General features: G+C 37.2%; 3 protein-coding genes across 5 annotated transcripts; 1 reads left to right on the top strand and 2 right to left on the bottom strand.

Moving 5' to 3' along the window:
- Window positions 1–7,789: 7,789 nt before the first annotated feature.
- On the bottom strand, window positions 7,790–8,791 carry LOC106325630 (NADH dehydrogenase [ubiquinone] 1 alpha subcomplex subunit 2-like). 2 transcript variants are annotated; one of them, XM_013763675.1, is made up of 3 exons: window positions 8,671–8,791; window positions 8,456–8,562; window positions 7,790–8,079 (listed from the first exon to the last, which is right to left on the bottom strand). In XM_013763675.1, the coding sequence occupies exons 1-3, from the start codon at window positions 8,754–8,756 to the stop codon at window positions 7,976–7,978; spliced, it is 297 nt and encodes a 98-aa protein (XP_013619129.1). In that variant the 5' UTR covers window positions 8,757–8,791; the 3' UTR covers window positions 7,790–7,975. The 2 variants fall into 2 exon arrangements, with proteins under 2 accessions (XP_013619129.1, XP_013619128.1); XM_013763674.1 differs by having other exon boundaries at window positions 8,456–8,787.
- Window positions 8,792–9,195: 404 nt separating this feature from the next.
- LOC106326315 (eukaryotic peptide chain release factor subunit 1-1-like) lies at window positions 9,196–10,786 on the top strand. The gene is made up of 2 exons (XM_013764324.1): window positions 9,196–10,615; window positions 10,711–10,786. The coding sequence occupies exon 1, from the start codon at window positions 9,196–9,198 to the stop codon at window positions 10,480–10,482; it is 1,287 nt and encodes a 428-aa protein (XP_013619778.1). The 3' UTR covers window positions 10,483–10,615; window positions 10,711–10,786.
- A 594-nt stretch (window positions 10,787–11,380) lies between these two features.
- LOC106325237 (ankyrin repeat-containing protein At5g02620-like) lies at window positions 11,381–16,009 on the bottom strand. Of its 2 annotated transcripts, XM_013763271.1 has the most exons (4): window positions 15,985–16,009; window positions 15,195–15,893; window positions 14,577–15,115; window positions 11,381–12,294 (listed from the first exon to the last, which is right to left on the bottom strand). In XM_013763271.1, exons 2-4 carry the CDS (start codon window positions 15,877–15,879, stop codon window positions 11,680–11,682), a joined length of 1,839 nt encoding a protein of 612 aa, XP_013618725.1. In that variant the 5' UTR covers window positions 15,880–15,893; window positions 15,985–16,009; the 3' UTR covers window positions 11,381–11,679. The 2 variants fall into 2 exon arrangements, with proteins under 2 accessions (XP_013618725.1, XP_013618726.1); XM_013763272.1 differs by having other exon boundaries at window positions 15,195–15,995.
- Window positions 16,010–22,053: the final 6,044 nt, after the last annotated feature.

Here is a 22,053-nt window from a genome sequence, read left to right as displayed (position 1 = left end):
CAGAATGGGACATATCAAAGCATATCTCCTGAGAACAAGGTATTTAAGACACCTTTAGGTCTACTAAGCCATACGCGTGAACCTCAGTGTCATGTAACAGGAAACTAACTACGTTACAAACTATTGAATGAAAGAATATATTAAATTGATTAACCAAAATTTGTTACAATCAAGTGCAGGCCGGTCTTGGGAAATGCGTAGTGAAACATTTGCAACATGCCTCCAAATTTTTTTAAAAAAAATTACATACTAATAAGCCCCCAAAAAAATTTTAGGCCCCCAGATTTGTAAATTTTTTTTTTTACATAGACACAGCCACAAGCCTCCAAAATCTCAGGACGGGCCCTGATCAAGTGTAAATATATACACGGTTTAAGCAAATGGAAACTAAACCGTATTGGTTATCTAATTTAAACCGGTATTATACACAATATGCCACAGTCAAGTCGCTGAAACTGAACCTTCAGGTGGAAGGAAGAGACTTGGGATAGACATACGGTTAAGAATAGAATGAAATGGTCCAGAGTGGAGAGGCTTCGTCATGATATCAGCATGCTGATTAGCACTAGAGACGTGCATCAGTGTAATATATGAAGCCTTTCTTGACCTGATCACGAACGGTGTGGCAATCTTTCTCCACGTGCTTCGTTCGTTCGTGGAAGACCGGATTGGTGGCGATATGCATTGCAGACTTATTATCACAGAAGACCTTTGCATTTGTCGAAACCTTGATGTTAAGATTCGTGAGAAGCTGTTGTAGCCAAATTAACTCACAAGTAGCATGCGCCATGCTGCGATATTCAGCCTCCGTACTACTCCGGCTAACCACGCCCTATTTCTTCGACTTCCATGTGATCAAGGAGTTGCCAAGGTAGACACAATAACCAGTAAGAGAGCGTCTACTATCATATGACATGTTCCCCAATTAGCATCAGAAAATGCATTAAGACACAACCGAGAAGAACCATAGTAGAATTGTCCTTGTTCGGGATTGTTCTTGATGTACCGAGGTATCTTGTGAGCTGCTTTGAGATGAATATCCGTAGGAGATTGCATGAACTGGCTCAGACAGTGTACCACAAAGGTGATGTCAGGACGAGTGATTGTGAGATATAGAAGACGACCAATCAAGGCATGGTAGCAGAGTACCAGATTCTTTACTCAACTTAACCAAAGGATCCATAGGTACATAACTTGGGTTCCAAGCAAGAAGACCAGCATCAGATAGAAGACTCAACGCATATTTCCGCTGAGAGATAGAGATGCCTTCAGATGATCGTGCAATCTCCAAGCCAAGGAAGAAACGTAGTTGTCCTAAGTCCTTGATCTTGAAACGAGAACTCAGAGTCTTCTTGAGGGAAGCAACTTCTTCATCATTATTGCCAACAATCATAATGTCATCGACATAAACAAGAGCTGCAGTGAAAACAAAGCCTTGTTGCTTGACAAAGAATGTGTTATCCGCTGGAGATTGAGTATAACCAGGTGAGAAGAAGACCTCAGAAAGACAATGGTACCACTGACGTGAGGCTTGCTTCAATCCATAGAGCAACTTGTGAAGTCGACATACTGGATTAGGAGGAAGAGAGCCAGAAGCGGGTACATAACCCTGAGGAATGCTCATAAAGATTTCCTCATCAAGATCACTATGAAAAAACGCATTAGAGATGTCCATTTGAGACATGCTCCATCCCTGTATAGCTGCAAGACCAAGAAGAAGTTTCACACTAGCAAGTTTAGCCACTGGTGAGAATGTATCAGTGAAATCTACCCCTTCATGTTGTGTGAAACCCTTAGCCACCAAATGTGCTTTATAACGCTCTATGGTACCGTCTGCATTGTACTTAATGGTATATACCCATTTGCAACCAACTACATTTTTACCCGGAGGTAAAGATTCAATAGTCCATGTCTTATTTGCCTCCATAGCCTGCAACTCATCAATCGTGGCTTTTCGAAAATGTGGAGATAACATTACCTGCTTAAAAGATGTTGGTTCTGTCTCAAGAGAATAGGAAAGAACATAGGATTTATAAAGGGAATGAAGTTTATCATAGGCTAGAACAGAGGAAATAGGATATGAAACAGGAGATGAAGGTGTTAAAGGGGTTAGAACAAGATTACTCTGAGCAAGAGCACAATGGTACTGAGATAAGTAACAATGAGCTCTGGTATGACACTTAGGTATGTCACCGAGTAGTCGTCCTTGCTCTGTAGCTACTGGAACAGTCTCTCTATGTATGTTTATGGCATTAGGAACTATAGGTGTTGGAACCACAGAATCAAGGACAACAGGAATATGAACATGCAAGATAGTTCTATCAAAGATGTTCAGAGAAGGTGAAACAGGGAAAGATGTATCAATAAATGGAAATGCGTTTTCATAAAAGACAATGTTTCATGTAACAGTGATATTATTTGAATCAAGATGTAACACTTTATTGCCTTTGTAACCACTCGGGAGACCTAAGAATACACATCTATCAGCTCTAGCAGAGAATTTGTTTCTGTCTTTAAGTAAAGTAAATGCATAACATAAGCAACCGAATGTTTTGAGAAATGAGTAATCAGGAACTTTCTTAAGCAAGACCTCATAAGGTGATTTATCATGTAACAAAGCAGAAGGAGTTATGTTTATGAGAAAGATATCAGTACATATGCAATCACTCCAGTATATTAGTGGGATGTTAGATTGAAATAACAAAGCTCTCGCAACATTAAGAATATGTTGATGCTTTCTCTCTACATCAGAGTTCTGTTGTGGAGTATAAGTACATGAGTATTGATGAAAAATGCCATGTTCTTGAAGAAGTTGAGTGAATACAAGTTCAGGTGCATTGTCACTACGTATCGCTTTAACATCAGTTTTATATTGTGTCTTGACATGCTTAAGAAAAAGTGGAAAGACTTTCGAAACATCTGATTTATTTTTCATCATATAAACCCAAGTAGCTCGTGTACAATCATCGACTAATGTAAGAAAATACTTGTATCCTTCTATTGACTCAATACCAAAGGGACCCCATACATCTAAGTGAACCAAATCAAAAGCAGACTATGACATGTTATTATTCGACAGAAATGGCAATCTTTTTTTGTTTAGCTAATGGACAAACAAGACATACTTTAGACTTATGTAGACTAGACGTGGTTATAGACAATGTACCAATAAGATACTTCAACTTGGAAGTTGATCGATGTCCAAGGTGTTGGGGCCATAGGTTCCCATCTACTTGCAAGGATCCACAGAATTTTAAAGAAGAATCAATAGCAGGTTCAAAAACATATAGATTGCGCAATAAACTTCTTCTACCAATCATCCAGCCCTGAGTAGACTCCTGTATCAAACAATGATCATGATAGAAGTGAGCAGACAAGTGATTATCATGCAAGAGTGTACAAACACTAATAAGATTGAACCGAAAAGATGAAACATGCAGAACATTATGCAATTTAAGAGATTTTGATAATTGCACAGTTCTAATATGAGATATTGATTCCCTAATGCCATTAGGGAGAGAGACTGTAACGCCAGTTACATGAGAAGTCTGAGTAAACAATGACATATCTGAGCATACATGCGTAGTTGCTCCACTGTCAATTATCCAAGAACCATTGGGCATTGCATTGGAGAGAGAAGAAAGACATTGATGTTGAAAAGTGAGGATATTGTTATCAAAACGAAGGCTAGTTGATGGTAATGAAATGGTTATATTTGGTGATGAAAGGAGGGGTGCAAAAGAGACATTACCAGCTGAGGATTGAGGATCCATGTATCCATTTTCATTAACCGTTGATTGTTGAGTTGTGACAGCATTCACAGTAGGTGTCATAAAGGCCTGGAGCTGTTGAATCAGAGATTGTAGCTGGCCTCTGTCCATATGTCCTGAAGACTGACCAGACTGCTCCGGAAGAACACTCGTAGCAACATTTTGATTGGCGTATTGTTGTTGCTGAGGTATGAAGTTGTTCTGAGTCTGTGGTCGTGGTTGCGGATAATTGTTTTGTCCTCTTGGTACAAAGCCAGATGCTGGAGCAGAAGACCTGTTGTTGCGATGGCCAGGGGGATAGCCATGGAGTTTGAAACATTTAGCAATCACATGACCGAGCTGACCACATTAGGTACAAAGAGTTCTAGACTTTGGACGAAAGCCACCAGTAGAGTGAGTAGCAGCCATGACAGGATTCTCAGACTGAGAGGCAGCATTTAAGAGAGACTCAGCAGGACCCGAGATCTGAAAGACTACAGTAGCCGGTGTTAAGGATGACTTGATAGATTTCTGCCTCTCATCCTGAATGACAAGATTAAAGACGTCTTCAATGGATGGGATTGGCTTGATCATTAAGATGTGGCGATGAGTAGGTTCATATGCTTCATTGAGTCCCATCAAGAACTTAGTCACACGACTTCGTTGTTGAAGACTCTCCCATAACGCTGCTGCATTGCATTCACAACGGCCACAAGTACAAACTGGCAAGTCAACATAGTTCTTGTGCTCCTCCCATAATGTGACCAATGCAGTATAATAGGTGTTAATATCCATTGAACCTTGTTGTAAGCGACTCAATTGTTGTTCAATCTCATAAACCCGCAGAGCATCTTCCTGTTTAAATCGCGAGAGTATATTCTTCCAGATCGATTCAGCGGTCGACATAAACAAGAGACTTTGACCTATCTTCTTCGATACAGAGTTCATCAGCCACATAGCTACCATATCCTTACATCGTGACCAAAAACCAGAATCCATATGATTATCCGGAGGTTTAGGGATCGTACCATCGATGAATCTGAGTTTGTTACGGACATTGAGAGCCATACGCAACGATCAACGCCAAGAGTGGAACTCCGCACCGGAAGAGGACGATCGAAGACCAAAATGAGACCGGCATGATCGGAGCTATGAATGTAGTAGGGATTCTCGTACTGATCCAAGAATGTAGTTTCCGGAGATAGATTAGGATTCATAGCGGCGAAGACTAAGACGAATGTTGAAAGATGAGAGCTCGATTCAAGTGATGAATTGACTTTAGAGATCGACGAGTCTTGATTTAGAACGCGGAAAGGAGAACCAAGAGAAAGTAAACGAAGGTGATGATTTCCAACTCGAGAAGAATCAAATCGAAAACGAACTGAAGAAGAATCTGAGAACAAGAAAGACTCATGATGATTGAAATCACGGAATCACCATGAGAGGGAATGTCTCAGCTCTGATACCATATTGAATGAAAGAATAGATTGAATTGATTAACCAAAGTTTGTTACAATCAAGTGTATATATATACACGGTTTAAGCAAAAGAAAACTAAACCGTATTGGTTATCTAATTTAAACCGGTATTATACACAATACAAACTTACAATTAGTACTCACATGAAAAGTCTTGGTACAATATCCTTTGGATACCCGGTATCTGAATCCGGTATAGACAATTCCTTATAAAAACCATCTTAAACACCGGTTAAAAGATATGTCAAAAGTTTACTTTTGTCGTTCATATGATTTTTCCATTTTTTCTCTAGTATATCGAAGTATTTTAAATATGTAGTTCATGAACTCTGTATGATGTAAATCTACAAAAATATACAGATTATTCGAAAGAAAGATAAATCGAAGAGTGTCCTTTAAGAAAATGGGAGCATAATGAATATCAATAGAGAATTGCAGCAGGCATGAACATATAAGATGTCTACTCATGAACCAGATATTGCTTCGAGGCCGCCACGGAGAAAAGTCAGTTTGAGAGACACAATTTAGCAAAATCAAAAAAGAAAGAAAGAGACAAACGAGAGATAATATGAGGACAAAACATATGATATAGTTGAGGGCGCATAGTACAAGTAGATGGGGTTTACTTTGTTTTGTCTCTATTTTATCAGGACCGATGAGAAGGAAAGGTGGCTAAGAAGATATGAAATCGTTGCGAGTCTATGAGTGGAGGAATCTTTAAATATCTCCTTTGCTATGCTCTTTGTATGTAATATCAAAGCCGTGAGTGCTTTCCACATGCAATTAAACTGATCCTAAATTCCAAAAGACATACCATACTAATAACTTACGTTACCATAATACATACGTCGTACTATCCAACAAAACTGAAAACGATGTTTACCATCAAGTCACAGAATATTACTATTCCGATTGGTGATCAAGAATATGATTCATGATACTTTAGATGGATTTGACTAATGTATTTGATAAAAATGAAAAAAGAGAAATCATATTCTAAAACTGTAAGTATAAGATTTTAAGTAAAAAGAATAAGATGGTAGAGCTTACGTTCCAACTTCTACAAGTAGACGACATACTAGGGTCAGCTGATGTTCAATCTAATTTTTATATTTTTGGCGTATTTTCTTTTCCTCATAACTTTCTTGTGTGTTTTACTGACGATAACCTTTTAGAGAACAAAAATCTTGCCGTCACGCCCAAAAAATTATCAGTCGTCATACATCTTGGTTACATTTGAAGATTATACGTAATTAACCTAATATTTATTTGTGATCTACGTACAAAATCCTTTCATTTAAAATCTTATAATATAGAAATGTGAACATTAATCCCTAACTTCACACGTAGCTAAACCTTCCATTAGATCAGCAAACCTTCTCCACATGTGCGTTGAATATTTGTTTGAAACGCTTCTGTTGTTATCTACTACGTACGCGTATGTTATCTTATTTCAACAAGACTTATAGCTAGGCATGAAGGTTGATTGATATATACGTAGACAATGACATTTAGAATTAGCCGTTTTTCGTGGACTCTGGAAAATCAATCTATATAGGAATTTCTCAGTTCTTTTTTTTTTTTTAGTTTTTAGTTTTTGAGAAAAAATAAAAGTTAAAATGCTTCTATTATAAATTTAGAATAGCTAAAGAGTTATTAGGAAATTAAATAAAAAACTGTTTGAGAAACATCTAAGTTATTGTCAATTTAAAGAGTTCCCACATAACTTAAATTAAATGTTCTATATAATTTTTTTTTTGTAACATCTAAAATATTAATTATAACTATATTATCATTAACATATATGGCTCATTTTGTTGCAGATTTTATATATCATATTGGTTGAAACCAAGAAAATACTTCATTTTAGAAAGGAAAAAACTCAATTTAAAATAATGAAAAAGGGGTTGGCGTGGTAAATGCTAAAGTGAATTTTGATATTATATTGTCAATAACGACATTGGTCCCTCTCTCCTCTTTCAAACATTAGTTAGTGCCTTTAGCTTCTAGAACCTCTAACATAAGTTTTTTTTAGTATTTATTAATCTTCCAATACCAATAACTTTTATAACATACGATGTATCTGTATTAGACATGGTTTGGTTGGTAAGTTACATCTACGACGGCTTATAGCTAAACATGGTCAAAGATCACCACTGATCTCACGTTTAACAATACGGTAATTAGGAGGAATTAGTATAGCTACATTGTTTTCTATAGTACTGCTTAATCTTCTTTGCCGTATCAACTCGTGCGTTAACAAGATTGGAGCTTGTCAACAAGTAATGGTACGCTTCTTCAGCTCCCTTCCTTTTAGGAGATTCGACAAGTTGCTATGGTCGCAGCTTACGCAAATTTACAATTTCATGTTGATCCAAGCAAACTAACGATTTTGGGCTACAAACGTGAATTGTAGTATATGTTAGATCATTGAATTTGCAAATTCATATGGCTAGAATTGACAAATCATGATTCGGAAACGCACTTCACACTACCCATAATTGCTTTAAATGGCCTACAGTTGTTATGTTTGTTTCCTCTTTTCTTATGAATTCAATCATATCATCATATGGAAATGGTTTGATGTATACCAAGTTCAAGGATTACATCATTAAAAAAAAAAAACAACTCAAAACGAAAGTAATAGATAGTAGATTGACATGAAAATGTCAAATGAGTGTTTCCGGTTAAAGCTTTATTCGGGATCATCTGGAAAAAAAAAACAAAAAAAACAAAAAACAAATAACCTTAAGCTTTTGTAGCTCCTCCGGCTTTCACAAGGTCTTCAAGAGACTTGAGAATCTGTGACTCGCTCATCCCATCCAAGTTTACACACCTCTCCGCTCCCATATCTGCCACAGTTGTATGTGTGCACAAAATTAGCGGATACACACACTAACATAATAACTAGTTGAACAAGGTCGATTACAAGAACATAAATTTTAAACGAGCATATTAGCCAAAAGAAAGCATCACCATCCTTCAGCTAAACTCTAATAGCCAAGAGGAGCTGAGTCTTAGCCGAAATTATGTCAAGTCAATTGATGGATACAAACATTACATTTTCAGCCAAGGCCCTAGAGGTTTTACTCACAAGAATCAATTCATGTAAACTAAGCACTAACCAATATGCGTATAACATTTTCATCGTATCAAATCTTTAAAGAACTTACAGCTCACAATCACCAACAACCAACATGTTTACCCAATAAGCACACTGAACATTACCATATCGTGCCCACAACTGAGGCTGGATCCCAGTGCATTCGCGGATCAGGAAGGGGAACTTAGGGTTTAGAGACTTCAAATCTCTGTAATTCTTCTCCACGAACGTCCTGAATCGAAACAGCTCAAAGTCACGCACAACGGAGATTGAACCGCCGATCTTAACAGAGTTTGATTCGATCGGAGACGAGAGCGAAAGGGAAGGGTGGAGGAGAAACCTGGCGGAAGCGCTAGCCGGGGAAGATTGACAGAGAAGGATCCTGAGCTCTTTGAGAGACTTCGATATGTTTCCTCTCCACGCCATTGCTCCTCTCTCGATGGCTCAGGTACACTAATCTGTTAATGTACATGCTTAACTAGCTTCTGTCAAGTCAAGGCCCAATTCCTGGCCCACACAAGTCCAGCAAGACGTGCAACAAAAGGAATAATCACGTTAGTTTCCTTTTCACATTCAACAAGAGATAAAGCGTTGAGTACAATCAGGAATAGGAAATCTAATGACGGTGGCTGGAGTTATAAATAGAGAGGTAGTCAAGGCTTTAAGGATCATCCAATAACGAGCAAGAGAGAAAGATCAAAGAGCAATATTAAACAGGCTTCGTTTACTTATTAAACTTGTGATCTCTAATAGTTGTTATTGTGCGACTCTTTTGCATTCTTGAATAAAAGACACGTTTTGATTCACTGTTATTCTTAAGCACAAGTTAGATTCAAATCCTAACAGGTCCCTGTTTCGTCTCACAATGGGAGACAATCACAACGACGATAAGAGCATTGAGATTTGGAAGATGAAGAAGCTGATCAAGTCCCTTGAAGCTGCTAAAGGGAATGGAACCAGCATGATCTCACTCATCATGCCTCCACGCGATCACATCTCTCGTGCCACCAAGTTGTTGTGCGATGAGTACGGAACCGCCTCAAACATCAAGAGCAGAGTCAACCGCCTCTCTGTCTTGGGAGCCATTACTTCTGCACAGCAAAGGCTGAAGCTTTACAACAGGGTCCCTCCCAATGGTCTCGTCCTCTACACTGGCACCATTGTCAACGAAGAAGGCAAGGAGAAGAAGGTTACTATTGACTTTGAGCCTTTCAGGCCCATCAACAACACTCTCTACCTCTGTGACAACAAGTTCCACACCGAGGCTATTAATGAGTTGCTGGAGTCACATGATAAATTTGGTTTCATTGTAATGGACGGGAAGGGGACACTCTTTGGAACTCTGAGTGGTTGCACCAGTGACGTGCTTCACAAGTTTACTGTCGATCTTCCGAAGAATCACGGAAGAGGAGGACAATCAGCTCTTAGGTTTCACCGTCTCGGTAAGGAGAAACGTCACAACTACTTGAGGAAAACAGCTGAGCTCGCCACACAGTATTACATCAGCCCTTCAACGAATCAGCCTAATGTGTCTGGTCTGATACTTGCCGGTTCAGCTGATTTCAAGACCAAGCTAAGCCAGTCAGATATGTTTGATCCCCGGCTTAGGGCCAAGATACTAAACGTGGTGGAGGTTCAGCACGGAGGAGATATTGGTTTCAATGAAGCTATCAAGAAGTCATCTGAGATCCTTGCGAATGTGAAGTTCGCTCGAGAGAAGCTTTTGATAGGGAAGTACTTTAACGAGGTAAACCAGGGAACGGGGAAGTATGTGGTTGGCGTGGAGGACACGTTAAACGCTTTGGACTCTGGTGCCGTTGATACACTGATCGTGTGGGAGAATCTTGACATCTACAGATACGTGTTGAAGAACAGCGTGACTGGTGAGACTGTGATAAAGCATTTGAACAAGGAAGAGGAAGTCAATAGTGACTTTGCCGTGGAGGACAAGGTGTTGTTGCTGGAGTGGCTGGCTAACGAGTACAAGCGTTTCGGCTGTGCGTTGGAGTTTGTAACCAACAAGTCGCAGGAAGGGGATAAGTTTTGCAAAGGGCTTGGAGGAGTTGGAGGGATACTTCGTTACCAGCTTGATGTTGCTGACTTTGATGAAGAAGAGGATTTGGATGTTAGTGATGATGATGAGTCTGAGTAGCAATCAATGGAATCATCACCTTCTCTGGTTCAGGAAGATGGCACACCACCAAGGCTGAACCAGCCTGCGCGGGCTAGCGGGGTCACGCAGAAGATAACTCGAAATTAAATGAAGAAAGCATCTTTTAGCCAAGGTAAAGGATATCTATTGAAAGTTTCAAACCTGGTTCTGTGTTTTTTTTTGTGTAACGGTTAGGTTAATATCTAAATATGGTACTAATTAAAACAGGTGGAGAGTGAAACAGTTGGAGAATGAGCAAGCCTTGCTATGGTTGTGTTAGCCTTGGTCGTGTCGTGTGTCTGCGACATCTATGGAGCTTTTATTTTGTTTTTTTTTTAATCTCAGTATTATAATAACATTCTCTCTTTGTGAGAGAGAAAACCATGTGGTGGGTAGTTTTTTTTTTGTTTTTCCTAAATAATTCACTCTGTGACAGAAACTCTTATTGATTCGGTGTCCTGTTTTTCCTTTTATTGCAATGGATGTTTTGTGACTTTGGTTGATGAATAAGTTTGGTTTAAGCCCAACAAATGTGACTAAGCTGCATCACTTTTCGAAATATCAGATATTTTTCCACTACTTAGTCTCAAAGTCTCAGACACACGCTTAACTATGAATTTATAGGATAACTTACCGAAAAATAAGCACACTTAACCAAACCAATTCAATTAAAATAACACATATTGAACTTTCATTCATGCAGTCAATGCAATCAGTTATACCAATATTACAAATACATAGTAGGTACAACCATAAATGATGTGTTTAAGATCAAAGGAATATGGATAAGGTGTTTGAATATAGACACAAATACTTTATAAGACAAAAATGTATTTTTATTAAGAACACTCAAAGATATTACAAAGGACTCAAGAGACTCTTTAGGACTTAACTCTCTCAACTCACATGGTATGGATTATAACACTCTCCAAGCCTTCTTATTTATTATACAAGGCTTTCAATACACACCACAGATAGTTGCCTAATATTTTGCCAAACTTAGTTGACATAATATTTTGGCAAAATATTTATTATGATTTTACATTTAACATATGACAAAATATTATTATTAACTATTTATTATTACATGCATTGGACAAATGATTGTTCTTTACAATCAATAACCATGAAAGTTAAGTTTTATTTGGGGGTCAGAGTTACTAACAAGAAACCTGAAAGTTGCTTAGCCAGGATTCTCTAGTCATTATTGTTATTGTTGTCACCAGCAGCCAAAAGCCTAAGGAAATAGGGGTAGTATAAAAGGTGTCCGAGAAAGGAATGGATATTACCAATTGGAGCCACATAAGGAACAAGGAACAGCAACAAGACCAGCAGGAAGATGACACCGATACCCAAAACGAAGCAACCAAGCAAAGGGACGTGGCTTACCGCTGCATATGTGCCAGCCATAAACGCTATCGACATTGATGTAAGCGCAAGTCCGAGAAATGGAAGTGCCATGTAGAACGCTTTGAGTATGATAGAAATATCACCGAGCTGTGCCCAAAGGAGGGCAACTATAATAATGATGGAACAGTACATTGCCAATGTGTCGCATACAAGAAAGACTTGGAAAGCTGTTTTCTTGGTCAAAACGGCCATTCCCAAGTTGGGAGCAGAACCGTTGTAACCACCTGGTAATGTGAGTCCTGCAGTAAAAGTCATTGTGGCTACAAGAGTTGCAACCAGCAGAAGAGTATTGACTTGATCTTTGTACCTCCCACCATCTGCTAACTTCATGATTATTCTACGATCATTTGTAGTTGGACTCCTTGGTGTACCACCACTCCGCAAAGCCAACCAAGTCAATCTCTGTACATACAAATACACAGATTAGTATGGAAAATTTATACATGGCAGGCAACTCGGGTTAAGCTAGTTTAAGTAATTTGGTTTACTTGACTTGTTGGATCAAATACCACGAAAAAAATTAATACCTAAAAGTTATTTGCCTTGAATCGTTACTTGTCAAAAAATCAAATGCTTATCTACAAAATACTTGATTATCTATACTATTATTTGAAAATTGAATTTACTTACTTGTCATATTCTCCATGATTTTAGTGAAATTGCTTACTTGTTACATTCTCCATTATTTTACGATAAATCATCAGTTTAATTAATAATATTATTTAATTTTTTTATTTTAATATATAAATTTATCATAATCTATTAAAGATAATTAATATACATTAACCTATTCTACGTATATATATACTATTATTTTTTTAAAAAATTAATATATAATTATCATGATATTTAGAACATTTAATTAAATATATGTTAACAATTGATGTTAACAATATCTACGGATAATATAATAATTATGTTTATCTTATATTTAGTTTATGGTTTTAATGACTAATATTATAGTCAGTTTCTCTGATTTTATTGGAAATAGTGATCCAAATACATATTATTATAAATGTATATATAAGTATACTAATATATTTTAATTATTTGGTTTCTTCGGTTTATTCGGTTGGATCGGTTAATATACTGAACCATATCCATATACTGGGGTTTTCAAAATAACATTCATTCGGTTTATTTGATACTACTAAATCCAAACTATCTACTCTATTTCGGTTCGGTTTTAAATGGTTCGGTTTTACCGAATTGAACATCCATAGGCTATTGTTATTTTGTTAACGTTTTATGGGATGTAATTAATTGTAATCCATTCAGTCCAAATACAATAAGTGTTTGATATCAAATCCAAGTTTTCTAATTTGATTATTACTATAGAATTTTTTTTTAATCCAAAATCCACATCCCATAAATAAAAATATGAAACAAAGGAAGGTAATTTAACACATTTATTAGCAATATGAATATGGAAGTTTTATAACTATAATGAACCTAAATTAGTATCTAATTTAATTATTTTTATTGAAAATAAACATTAGAATTAAGAATTATTCCGCACAAGGTGCGGGACATCAACTAGTAGTATTTGAAAACAAAATATATGTAACAAATACTATTACCTTTTAACTAGGGGTGGGCACTTCGGTTATTTTCTCTGTTCGGTACGAGTTCGGTTCGGTTTGGTTAGTTCGGTTCTAGTATTTTTCCAACTGAAGTAAACCATAGTTAGTTTGGTTCGGTTTGTGTTATGTTCGGTTTATATTCGGTTCGGTTTGTATTCGGTTCAGTTTGTTTTTTTGGATCGGTTTAATTAGATTCTTCTTAGTTTAATTTTTCTAAAAGAAATTATGTTTTACAACATAAATTATGTAAACATAACTATGTGAACTAAATTCAATATAAAACTGAAAAAAAAACTTTTTAAAAGTCACAAAAAGTATATATACAAAAAGTATATATAAGAATTAAAACAAATGAAAATTAACTAAAGTAAAAAAACCCAACATCATTAGTAATGTCTCTTACATCATTAAAATTAAAAAACTTGCAATGAATGAAATATTTTAAATCAAATATTTTGATGATTACATATTAGGTTAGAAGAATATATGTTAATGAATAAAAATGGAAAATATGTGGTTTAGTATTAGAATTTTAGTATATTGGTATTACTAATTTTTTTAATTTAAATAATTACAAAAACACATCGGTTTCTCGGTTCGGTTCGCTTTTAAACCGAACCGAACCGAACCATTCGGGTTAGGGAAATCTTCAACCGAATGGTTTGAAATAGACTTCGGTTCGGTTTGACTCGGTTCGGTTCGGTTTGACTCGGTTCGGTTCGGTTTTGTTGCCCACCCCTATTTTAACGAGTAAAAAAGTACTTTTTACTGAGTAACAAATACATTTTAGCGGATAACACGTAATTTACTGAGTAACAAATATTTTCTTGAACAACTAACAAGTAACACATAACGATACAAACAACAAACGAGTATCCAAATAACGATATTTGATACTTTCCACGAATTTAAAAATAAGAAAATTTATTGATTTGTTATTTCACTTGATTTAAAAAAAAAATCATGTCCAGCCCAGTAACTGGGGTTCTTTTTAGTTGAATAAAAGGGAAAATAAAAGAAAAAAACTGGTGTTTAATTAAAAAAAGCTTCAGATAACCTTGAAATAGTTTGAAACTACCATGAATGGAAGAAACATATTACCTGATGGAATACATAGTCTGAAACAATGTTATCCTCGGCGACATCCAAAGCTGTGAAACCCTTGTTGTTTGTTTTCTTAAGGTCAACTCTATTGTCCCAAGTAAGCATACTAACAACTTTAGGGTGCCAATTTTTGGTGGCTAGATGCAACGGTGTATTTCCATCCACATCTTGTTCATTAATCAACTTATTCTTGTTCTTATCCTTATAAATTCTTAGGATAAACTTGATCGGTTCAAGTTTTCCATTCCTTGCTGCAACGTGAAGAACATTTTGACCGTCTTTGTCAATCAACTCAAGTGCCTCCGGACAACGTTTAAGTATTTCCTCAAGAATTTTGACATGGCCATATTTGGCCGCCATATGAATGGGAAACAAGCCATCATCATCGCTGAGATAAACCATGTCTAGATATTTGTCCAAGAGATAGCAGATCCCTTTATAATATCCTATGGACGCTCCAAAAGAAAGACAAGTCCGTCCTTCATCTCTCAAGTCAATAAGACGTGCATCTTTGCTGAGTAAAGCAGTAAGGATATCTGTTCGAGAAATAATATGAGTAGCATGAACAAGAAACTTAAAGGTCTATATATGTTTAGTGGCAAATTAACAACAAACCTTTCCTCTTAGCTTTTAGTGCCGCATGTACGATGGATCTTCCTCCAACCTTTGAACGTAAATCAGATGATTGGTGACACATAGCTGCTACAAGATCTGCCTGTCCAGCTTCTATAGCAAGGTACAAGGGAGAAAACCCATCGCTGTTGGCAACGAAAGACAAATCTTTCTCTGCAGAGACCAAATAGGAAGCGACCAACATGTGTTTCTCTTTTAAGGCAACATGCAAAGCAGTGTCTTGGTTTTTGTTCTTAGCAAAATATATCCTTTTTGCAACACCGACAGCATTACGAGATATCTCTTTTATGAAACCAACTAGATGCAACGTAACATCAAGATGGCCTGTTCTTGCTGCAACATGGAGAACAACTTCATCCATCAGGTTTGACTTCATTAGCAAACTTGGGCATTCGTTGATCAGATAACGGACTAGACTGGCATGACCCGATGATGCAGCAAGATGAAGCATTGTATTTCCATGATTGGTCACTAAGCGTGGAGCAAGTCTAACGTAACTGTAGTTATCTCTCAGGTAATTTACATTACCCGCTCTTACGGCAGACATCGTCTTTGGATCCATCGATATAGTTTCACCATTGAGAGATGGTGTGGATATAATATTGTTTATTGGTGGTATTGAAGGTTGTGCTACTCGTCCATCAAAGTCCACATCAGGCCTTCCCATTGATAATATCGAATCTGAAAATATTTCTAGCTATTATATCAGTGAATAATGAAATGATCATTTATGTTAAAATGGGAATAATTGATATAATGTAGTGAAAAATACCAGCTACTTTCTGTTACCACTGAATTTGCTACAGCACACTAAGGGTTTGAAAGAATGCAAATTTATCACCCGAAAATAGCATATTCTTTAATTTATGATCAGGTCAGGAATATTTAGACGTGCTCAGATCAGTAAAATAAAATATCCCAGCGATTTTAGTTTCAATGCAACTTTTGATATACGAAAGGGATACATGGAAATGACTTGATCTTTAATTATTTTTTTTTTTCGAATGAATGTTAAATTTTATTTATCCAAAAAACTTTTTTTACATCAAGTGCATCCTATCTATGATTAATATTTTCTCCTTTAACCCTTCCCCCTACTACTCTATGAATTTATATGAAATATTCACAATCTCGTGCTAGACCATACAACTTGTTTTCAACTAGATAAAAAAAAATATTTACCATACAACTTGTTTTCTTTGGCAAATCTCACAAATAGCACTTTTTAGTTTTATCACTAAAATAGTATTTAGAAAATAATTCATACCATTTATTAATATTACTAGCCAACTAACTAACATCCATTTTTAATTACGAAAATAGCATTTAAACTTATTAGCCATGTGTGATATTTTGGGTCTAACCGGTGACCATTATAGAAACATTAGAAATGAGTAGGAAAAAAATGCAGAGAAATAAATTTATGACAAGAAAGATTATTCTTTATCAATTTTAGTGACGAACAAATTTGTTCTATATTCCTCTAAAATAAAAAGAATGAAAAATAATGAAAAGAAAAAACTATTCCTTATAAATAGTAAAACAAAATTAGGAATAGTAATGAATACATTATTTCCTTTCATTCCTTGGTCACTAGTTAGACCGGACTACTTAACCTTAATTCATCCAGTAATTATATTTATATATGTAATTTTATATAATACATGCTTAACCAATTCTATCCATATTTACATATACCAATTTGGCTTAAATTGGGCTTTACATTGTCATTTATCTCTCTTTTTTTTGTACTGACATTGTCATTGATTTTTTGAGATCATATTTTACCATTTCTTTAACATTAGTGATCTTGAAAAAATCGCAGAAGATGGTCAATAACAAATATCAAGTGAAGTGTGACCAATAAAAATATAAAAGGCCTAATGAACATATTTTATGATTTTATAAAATAGAATTACAATTTTGAAGTGAATAATATTAAAGGAAGTAATAAACTTTTTGAAAATAAGGAGAAAGAATCTAAAAATTGGAAAGTGAGTTAATGTAATTTTGTAATCATTTTGCGATAACACCTTACCTGTAACAATTATGTTATGTTCAAAGCAAAGAATATTCTTTTTTACAGACCATGTGATGCATGTGGAAGCTCTTACAATTGTAAATTTATCTTTGATAATTCTTTCTTTCTCCGTCAGGTAAAGTCTTCCCATCCAGTCCGATTTGATCACCAAACCTTCCCAAGATTAGAAAATAAACATTACTCATGTTCGTTTAACGAACGCTGCGTTCGGCATTGGCATCTGAGATTTGTTCATAAGTTTCTTCATCGTTGATTAAATGAATTGAAAAACAAAGACGCTGCGTCAGAAAAATGAAGCTTTCCGGTGTTGCCGCTGACGCCAGAAAAAGTAGCGACCATTGTTCCTCATTTTTTGCTCCTTTCGGCGACTGAAAACAGAGAGGCGGCGTCACCTTTTCTTCTCCCTATCCCTTTGGATACTCTTGTTTCCTTCTAAATTTTGATCTGTAGTCACTGCCGCAGCGTTCGTTTAACGAACATGGGTATTGCAAACAGGACATCAAATTTAGATTGTAATAAAGCCTTGCTGATTACTTAGCAATTCTAATAATCTAAATTAAAAGAGATATGAAAGTTCAGAGAGTGAAAAAATAATGTTTAGGCCACTCTGACACATGATTGTATCTTATATAATAAGATAGTTACTTGCAAATGCATCAAACAAAAACAATAATCATTGTTGAGTTTGAGTTCGCCCTAGCCGCATAACCTCCCAGGCACAGTCTCCGAGGCATACCTCCAAGCCATGATTTCCGGCGCCGGTGATTTCTCTCGCCGGCGTCGGGACTCCTCTCCGCCGGATCTGCTTTCTTTCTTCGTCTACAGTGTCGTCTTCTACCTCGGTCTCTGCTTTCATCCGCTTCTTCTGTAACTAATCTTCGGCAGCAAGGGCCCTCCATGGATCCAACGACAGAAACAAAGGAATCGAGCCTTGGAACCAGATATAGCTATGGCTCTCTCCATCTGGTTGCTCCTCTCAACAGTGCTTTCTACAGTTACTCGCAGCCGCTTGGTTGCTATCTCTGTTGCTTCTAGCTTGGTCGTCGTCCATGCCCCTTCTCAGCTCGCCGTCACCCCCGTGTCTGTTACCCTTCTCATCACTGCTCAACTTACTGAGGCGAGTGGATGTGTTAAATCTGTGTGTACCTTCACCGAATCTATTCATATGGCGCCTACGACGTCTATACAGAGCACACATGCTCGGCTCAGTTCTCCTCAGTCGCTGGTACCAGTCACCATCTCCAACCGAATTTCACCAACCTTCGCTAACTGCCTCCTTGGTCTTTATGCCGACAAGCTTTCATCTAACATTGAGGCAGCTCCATCCTGGCATGTTCTCAACGGAGCTGAGCTACACAGTTTAAGGTTATCACCAACTCCATCATCTGCAATATGTGGACCACTATGGCCTTGTCTCCTTCCTCAGCCAGGAACTGAATCCGCCAAAGGTCTGTTCTTTCCTCCACGGTTGGACCTGCCAAACCCTCCAGACTGCGCCTCCAGTGGGTTTTCAGAGCCCCCCTCGCGGTTCATCAAAGACTCGGAACCCAGCTCAGACGATCAATACTTAATCTATAGCTTGACGGATTCCATGAAACAGCAAACCAGACTCGGTTCAGCAAAAGCTCGAGTGTTCCAGCACGGTAATGTTGGTGTCCAAAGCTGCGTTTTAAACAAGGTCCTCGCTTTACCATGGATTCTAGTTACGTTATCTATATTAGTTGGTCTGAGGTCTTTGAGAAGTCAATCGTTTATATGGGATTGGAGAAAACTTTAGCCTCAGTGTACAGGGTTCACCTAGCCCAAAGCCGTGATGTTATGCTTAACTTAAGAACACTATTTGTCTAGCCATCACACGTCAGTAGAGTTTGCAGTAACTCTAATTTTGTCACTTGCGCTATTCGGTTTCAAGGTCCATCCAGTCGGTTCATCAGCGACAAATCCAAGACTGGTATACTCTCCGTTTCTGTTGAGATTCACCTAGTCTCTTCGGAGAGCTTCGTCGGAGTTAGAGCTGCTCTTGTTCGTTCCGCCTCCTTCCAAGCTTTGCTGGTTGGTTTATTCAACGTCGATTCCGAATATTTCATGCTCGTGGTAGTAACCTACTTAGGGGTGCATCTGATGATTTCCCACGGTTCTCCGGTTGTCGAGCAAGTATCTCTCGTTAAGTTTGTTATGTTTTGTCTCTGTTTTGTTGGTGTTCATCAAACTGTCGAGTTTCCATCCAGTTTTTATCTTGTTACCGTTGAGCATAGCTCCGAATGTAATAACTTAAAACCCTTTTAGATTTAATATAATCGTTTGTTTAACAAAAAAAAAGATAGTTACTTGCAAACTTCCTCAGCCGCTAGTTAGCACGTGAAAACATACCTAGTATATCGTCTCTCTTCATCCAAATAGTTATAGATCGTTAGAGAAATAATTAGACAGCTTGAGACAAACACTTGCATAATTGTACATAGCACAATCAGAGTTGGGAACAACCAGTGACAAACACATTAATCAGACCTGCATGATAAATCAAAACCTGATTTTGAAAAACTAGAACTTCTATTCTATGTTGACACAATGAGTTTTGAATGGGGTTTCTCTTATGATTTACCTTAATTTACTGGAAGCTTGTTCCTATTTTCGCAGCTCCATTGTGGTGGAGAAGTAGAACCATCATTAGAAGTCTCCCATCCCTCTCATTCAGTGGAGCATCGATCTTGTAATGAATAAAAAGAGCTGAGGTTAGAATTCACAGCAACCAAAAATATTAAAAGCATGAAAGATTGTTTTTGTTTCCTTACTTGTACAATACGCGTTTGAGTGACCGTGAAAGCTTTTCTATGCCGTCCGCGTATAGATCATCCAATGATGTTGCCAGCTAAATCCTTTCCGATTGAGTGTCTTAGGAGCTGAACCCTTGCTCCGCAAGTCAATTTAACTGTAGCATCGATAGAACATACAATATTCAATTGGAGGAAAAGAAAACATCTATATTGAACGCTTTTAGTCCAGCTAAAGAAGCCATGTGAATAGAGAAGGTAAGTGACTGAGTCACCAACAAAACTTATCAAAATCCTTGTGTTTTCCTTTACAATCCATCAGATTTGACATGCATCAACGTTCTTATAGATCAACGTTGTATTGTTGTTGCTTGATTTCTCACACTGCACGACTTTCTTGGATTTTTTCTGTATATGTGCAAGTGTGAAAATTAGTTTGTGGTCATTGTAGAATGCTATAAAAACCCAGAAACTCTTGCAACCCTTGTCGTATGCAGTCTTCATGTTGGCAAATCATCTTCAGGTTACAAGTAACACAGTTTGAATTTAAGTACAATATGCAAAGTAAAAAGAAATTCTTATTGAATTCATGACATCAAGAAGTGTGCATATAGACTCCATTAAAGATTTACTTCGGTGGGAGCTTATTTGTCCTATAAGCATGATGCTGGTACGCGGTCGGGGCTTACCACCTGTGGAAAGGAAATTGAAAATATTACATCAACCTACTAGGGCATTATGTAGGTCCAATCGCAAACTTGAGTTCCTTTGTAGGCAGCGCAAAAGCACATAAAGCACGATCCTCTTATGACTTCTTTAATCCATTAGCTATATAAAATCATTTTGTCACACGAAAGGAAAAAAAAAGCTATTGTATATACCTTTTTCTACTCGAAGACAGTTCACATTAGTCTCGAATCCAGAAGTTATTTCACTTAATCTGTTCGTTCCGAGAACGCTTGTATTTGACGCAGCAATCAACAAAATGCAAAAAAAAAAATTAATGACAGCTCAACAACCAATCAAAATAGAGAGTTAGAAGGTGCTAACTTCCGCCGCTAGTGACACATCGCCGATTGCGGTAGAGACACTGTTTTTTACAGCAACAACTAATAATATAGAAATGACGAAAAATATCAGTTGCCGGCGGCAACTGTATAGCAATACACCATTAAAATTGCTCGCATCAGTTTGTTTATTTTGGTCGCTGCATCTAACGCTGCGTCAGAGAAACGACCAGGGCTTTAGTGAGAAACTCCTGGTCGACCAGGGCAGAGATATTAAAGAGTATGTTAGACACATGGATTTGATGATTGTTTCAATGTAACGTAAGCCATATGAATTCTAACCTGAGGAGACCAAACATGGAGAGAAACAGATAGCAAAGGGATATCAATGTTTATTCAATTAGGTAGCCCAAGCTCCCAATCAATATATACAATACTAAAAGGCAAATATAAGCCATGGAGAGGGTGTCCACGTAGGATAGGAAAATCAACCAATCAGAGAGCCCAAAGTTGCCACGTCATCTCATTTATTTTTTCGTAAAAAATGAAAAACAATGTGAAAGAAAGGAACGAACAGATTGTGGTAGAGACGCTGTTTTTTACAGCGACAACTAATAATATAGAAATGACGAACAGTATCAGTCGCCGGCGGCAACTGTATAGCAATACACCATTAAAATTGCTCGCATCTGTTTGTTTATTTTGGTTGCTGCCTCTAACGCTGCATCAGAGAAACGACCAGGGCTTTAGTGAGAAACTCCTGGTCGACCAGGGCAGAGATATTAAAGAGTATGTTAGACACAGGGATTTGACGATTGTTTCAATATAACGTAAGCCATATGAATTCTAACCTGAGGAGACCAAACATGGAGAGAAACAAATAGCAAAGGGATATCAATGTTTATTCAATTAGGTAGCCCAAGCTCCCAATCAATATACAATACTAAAAGGCAAATATAAGTCATGGAGAGGGTGTCCACGTAGGATAGGAAAATCAACCAATCAGAGAGCCCAAAGTTGTC

This window comes from Brassica oleracea, chromosome C2 (genome assembly GCF_000695525.1).
Source record: "Brassica oleracea var. oleracea cultivar TO1000 chromosome C2, BOL, whole genome shotgun sequence".
Classification (NCBI taxonomy): Eukaryota; Viridiplantae; Streptophyta; class Magnoliopsida; order Brassicales; family Brassicaceae; genus Brassica; species Brassica oleracea.
Note: the sequence above shows the minus strand (reverse complement) of the source record. Positions and strands in the feature narration are given on the sequence as shown.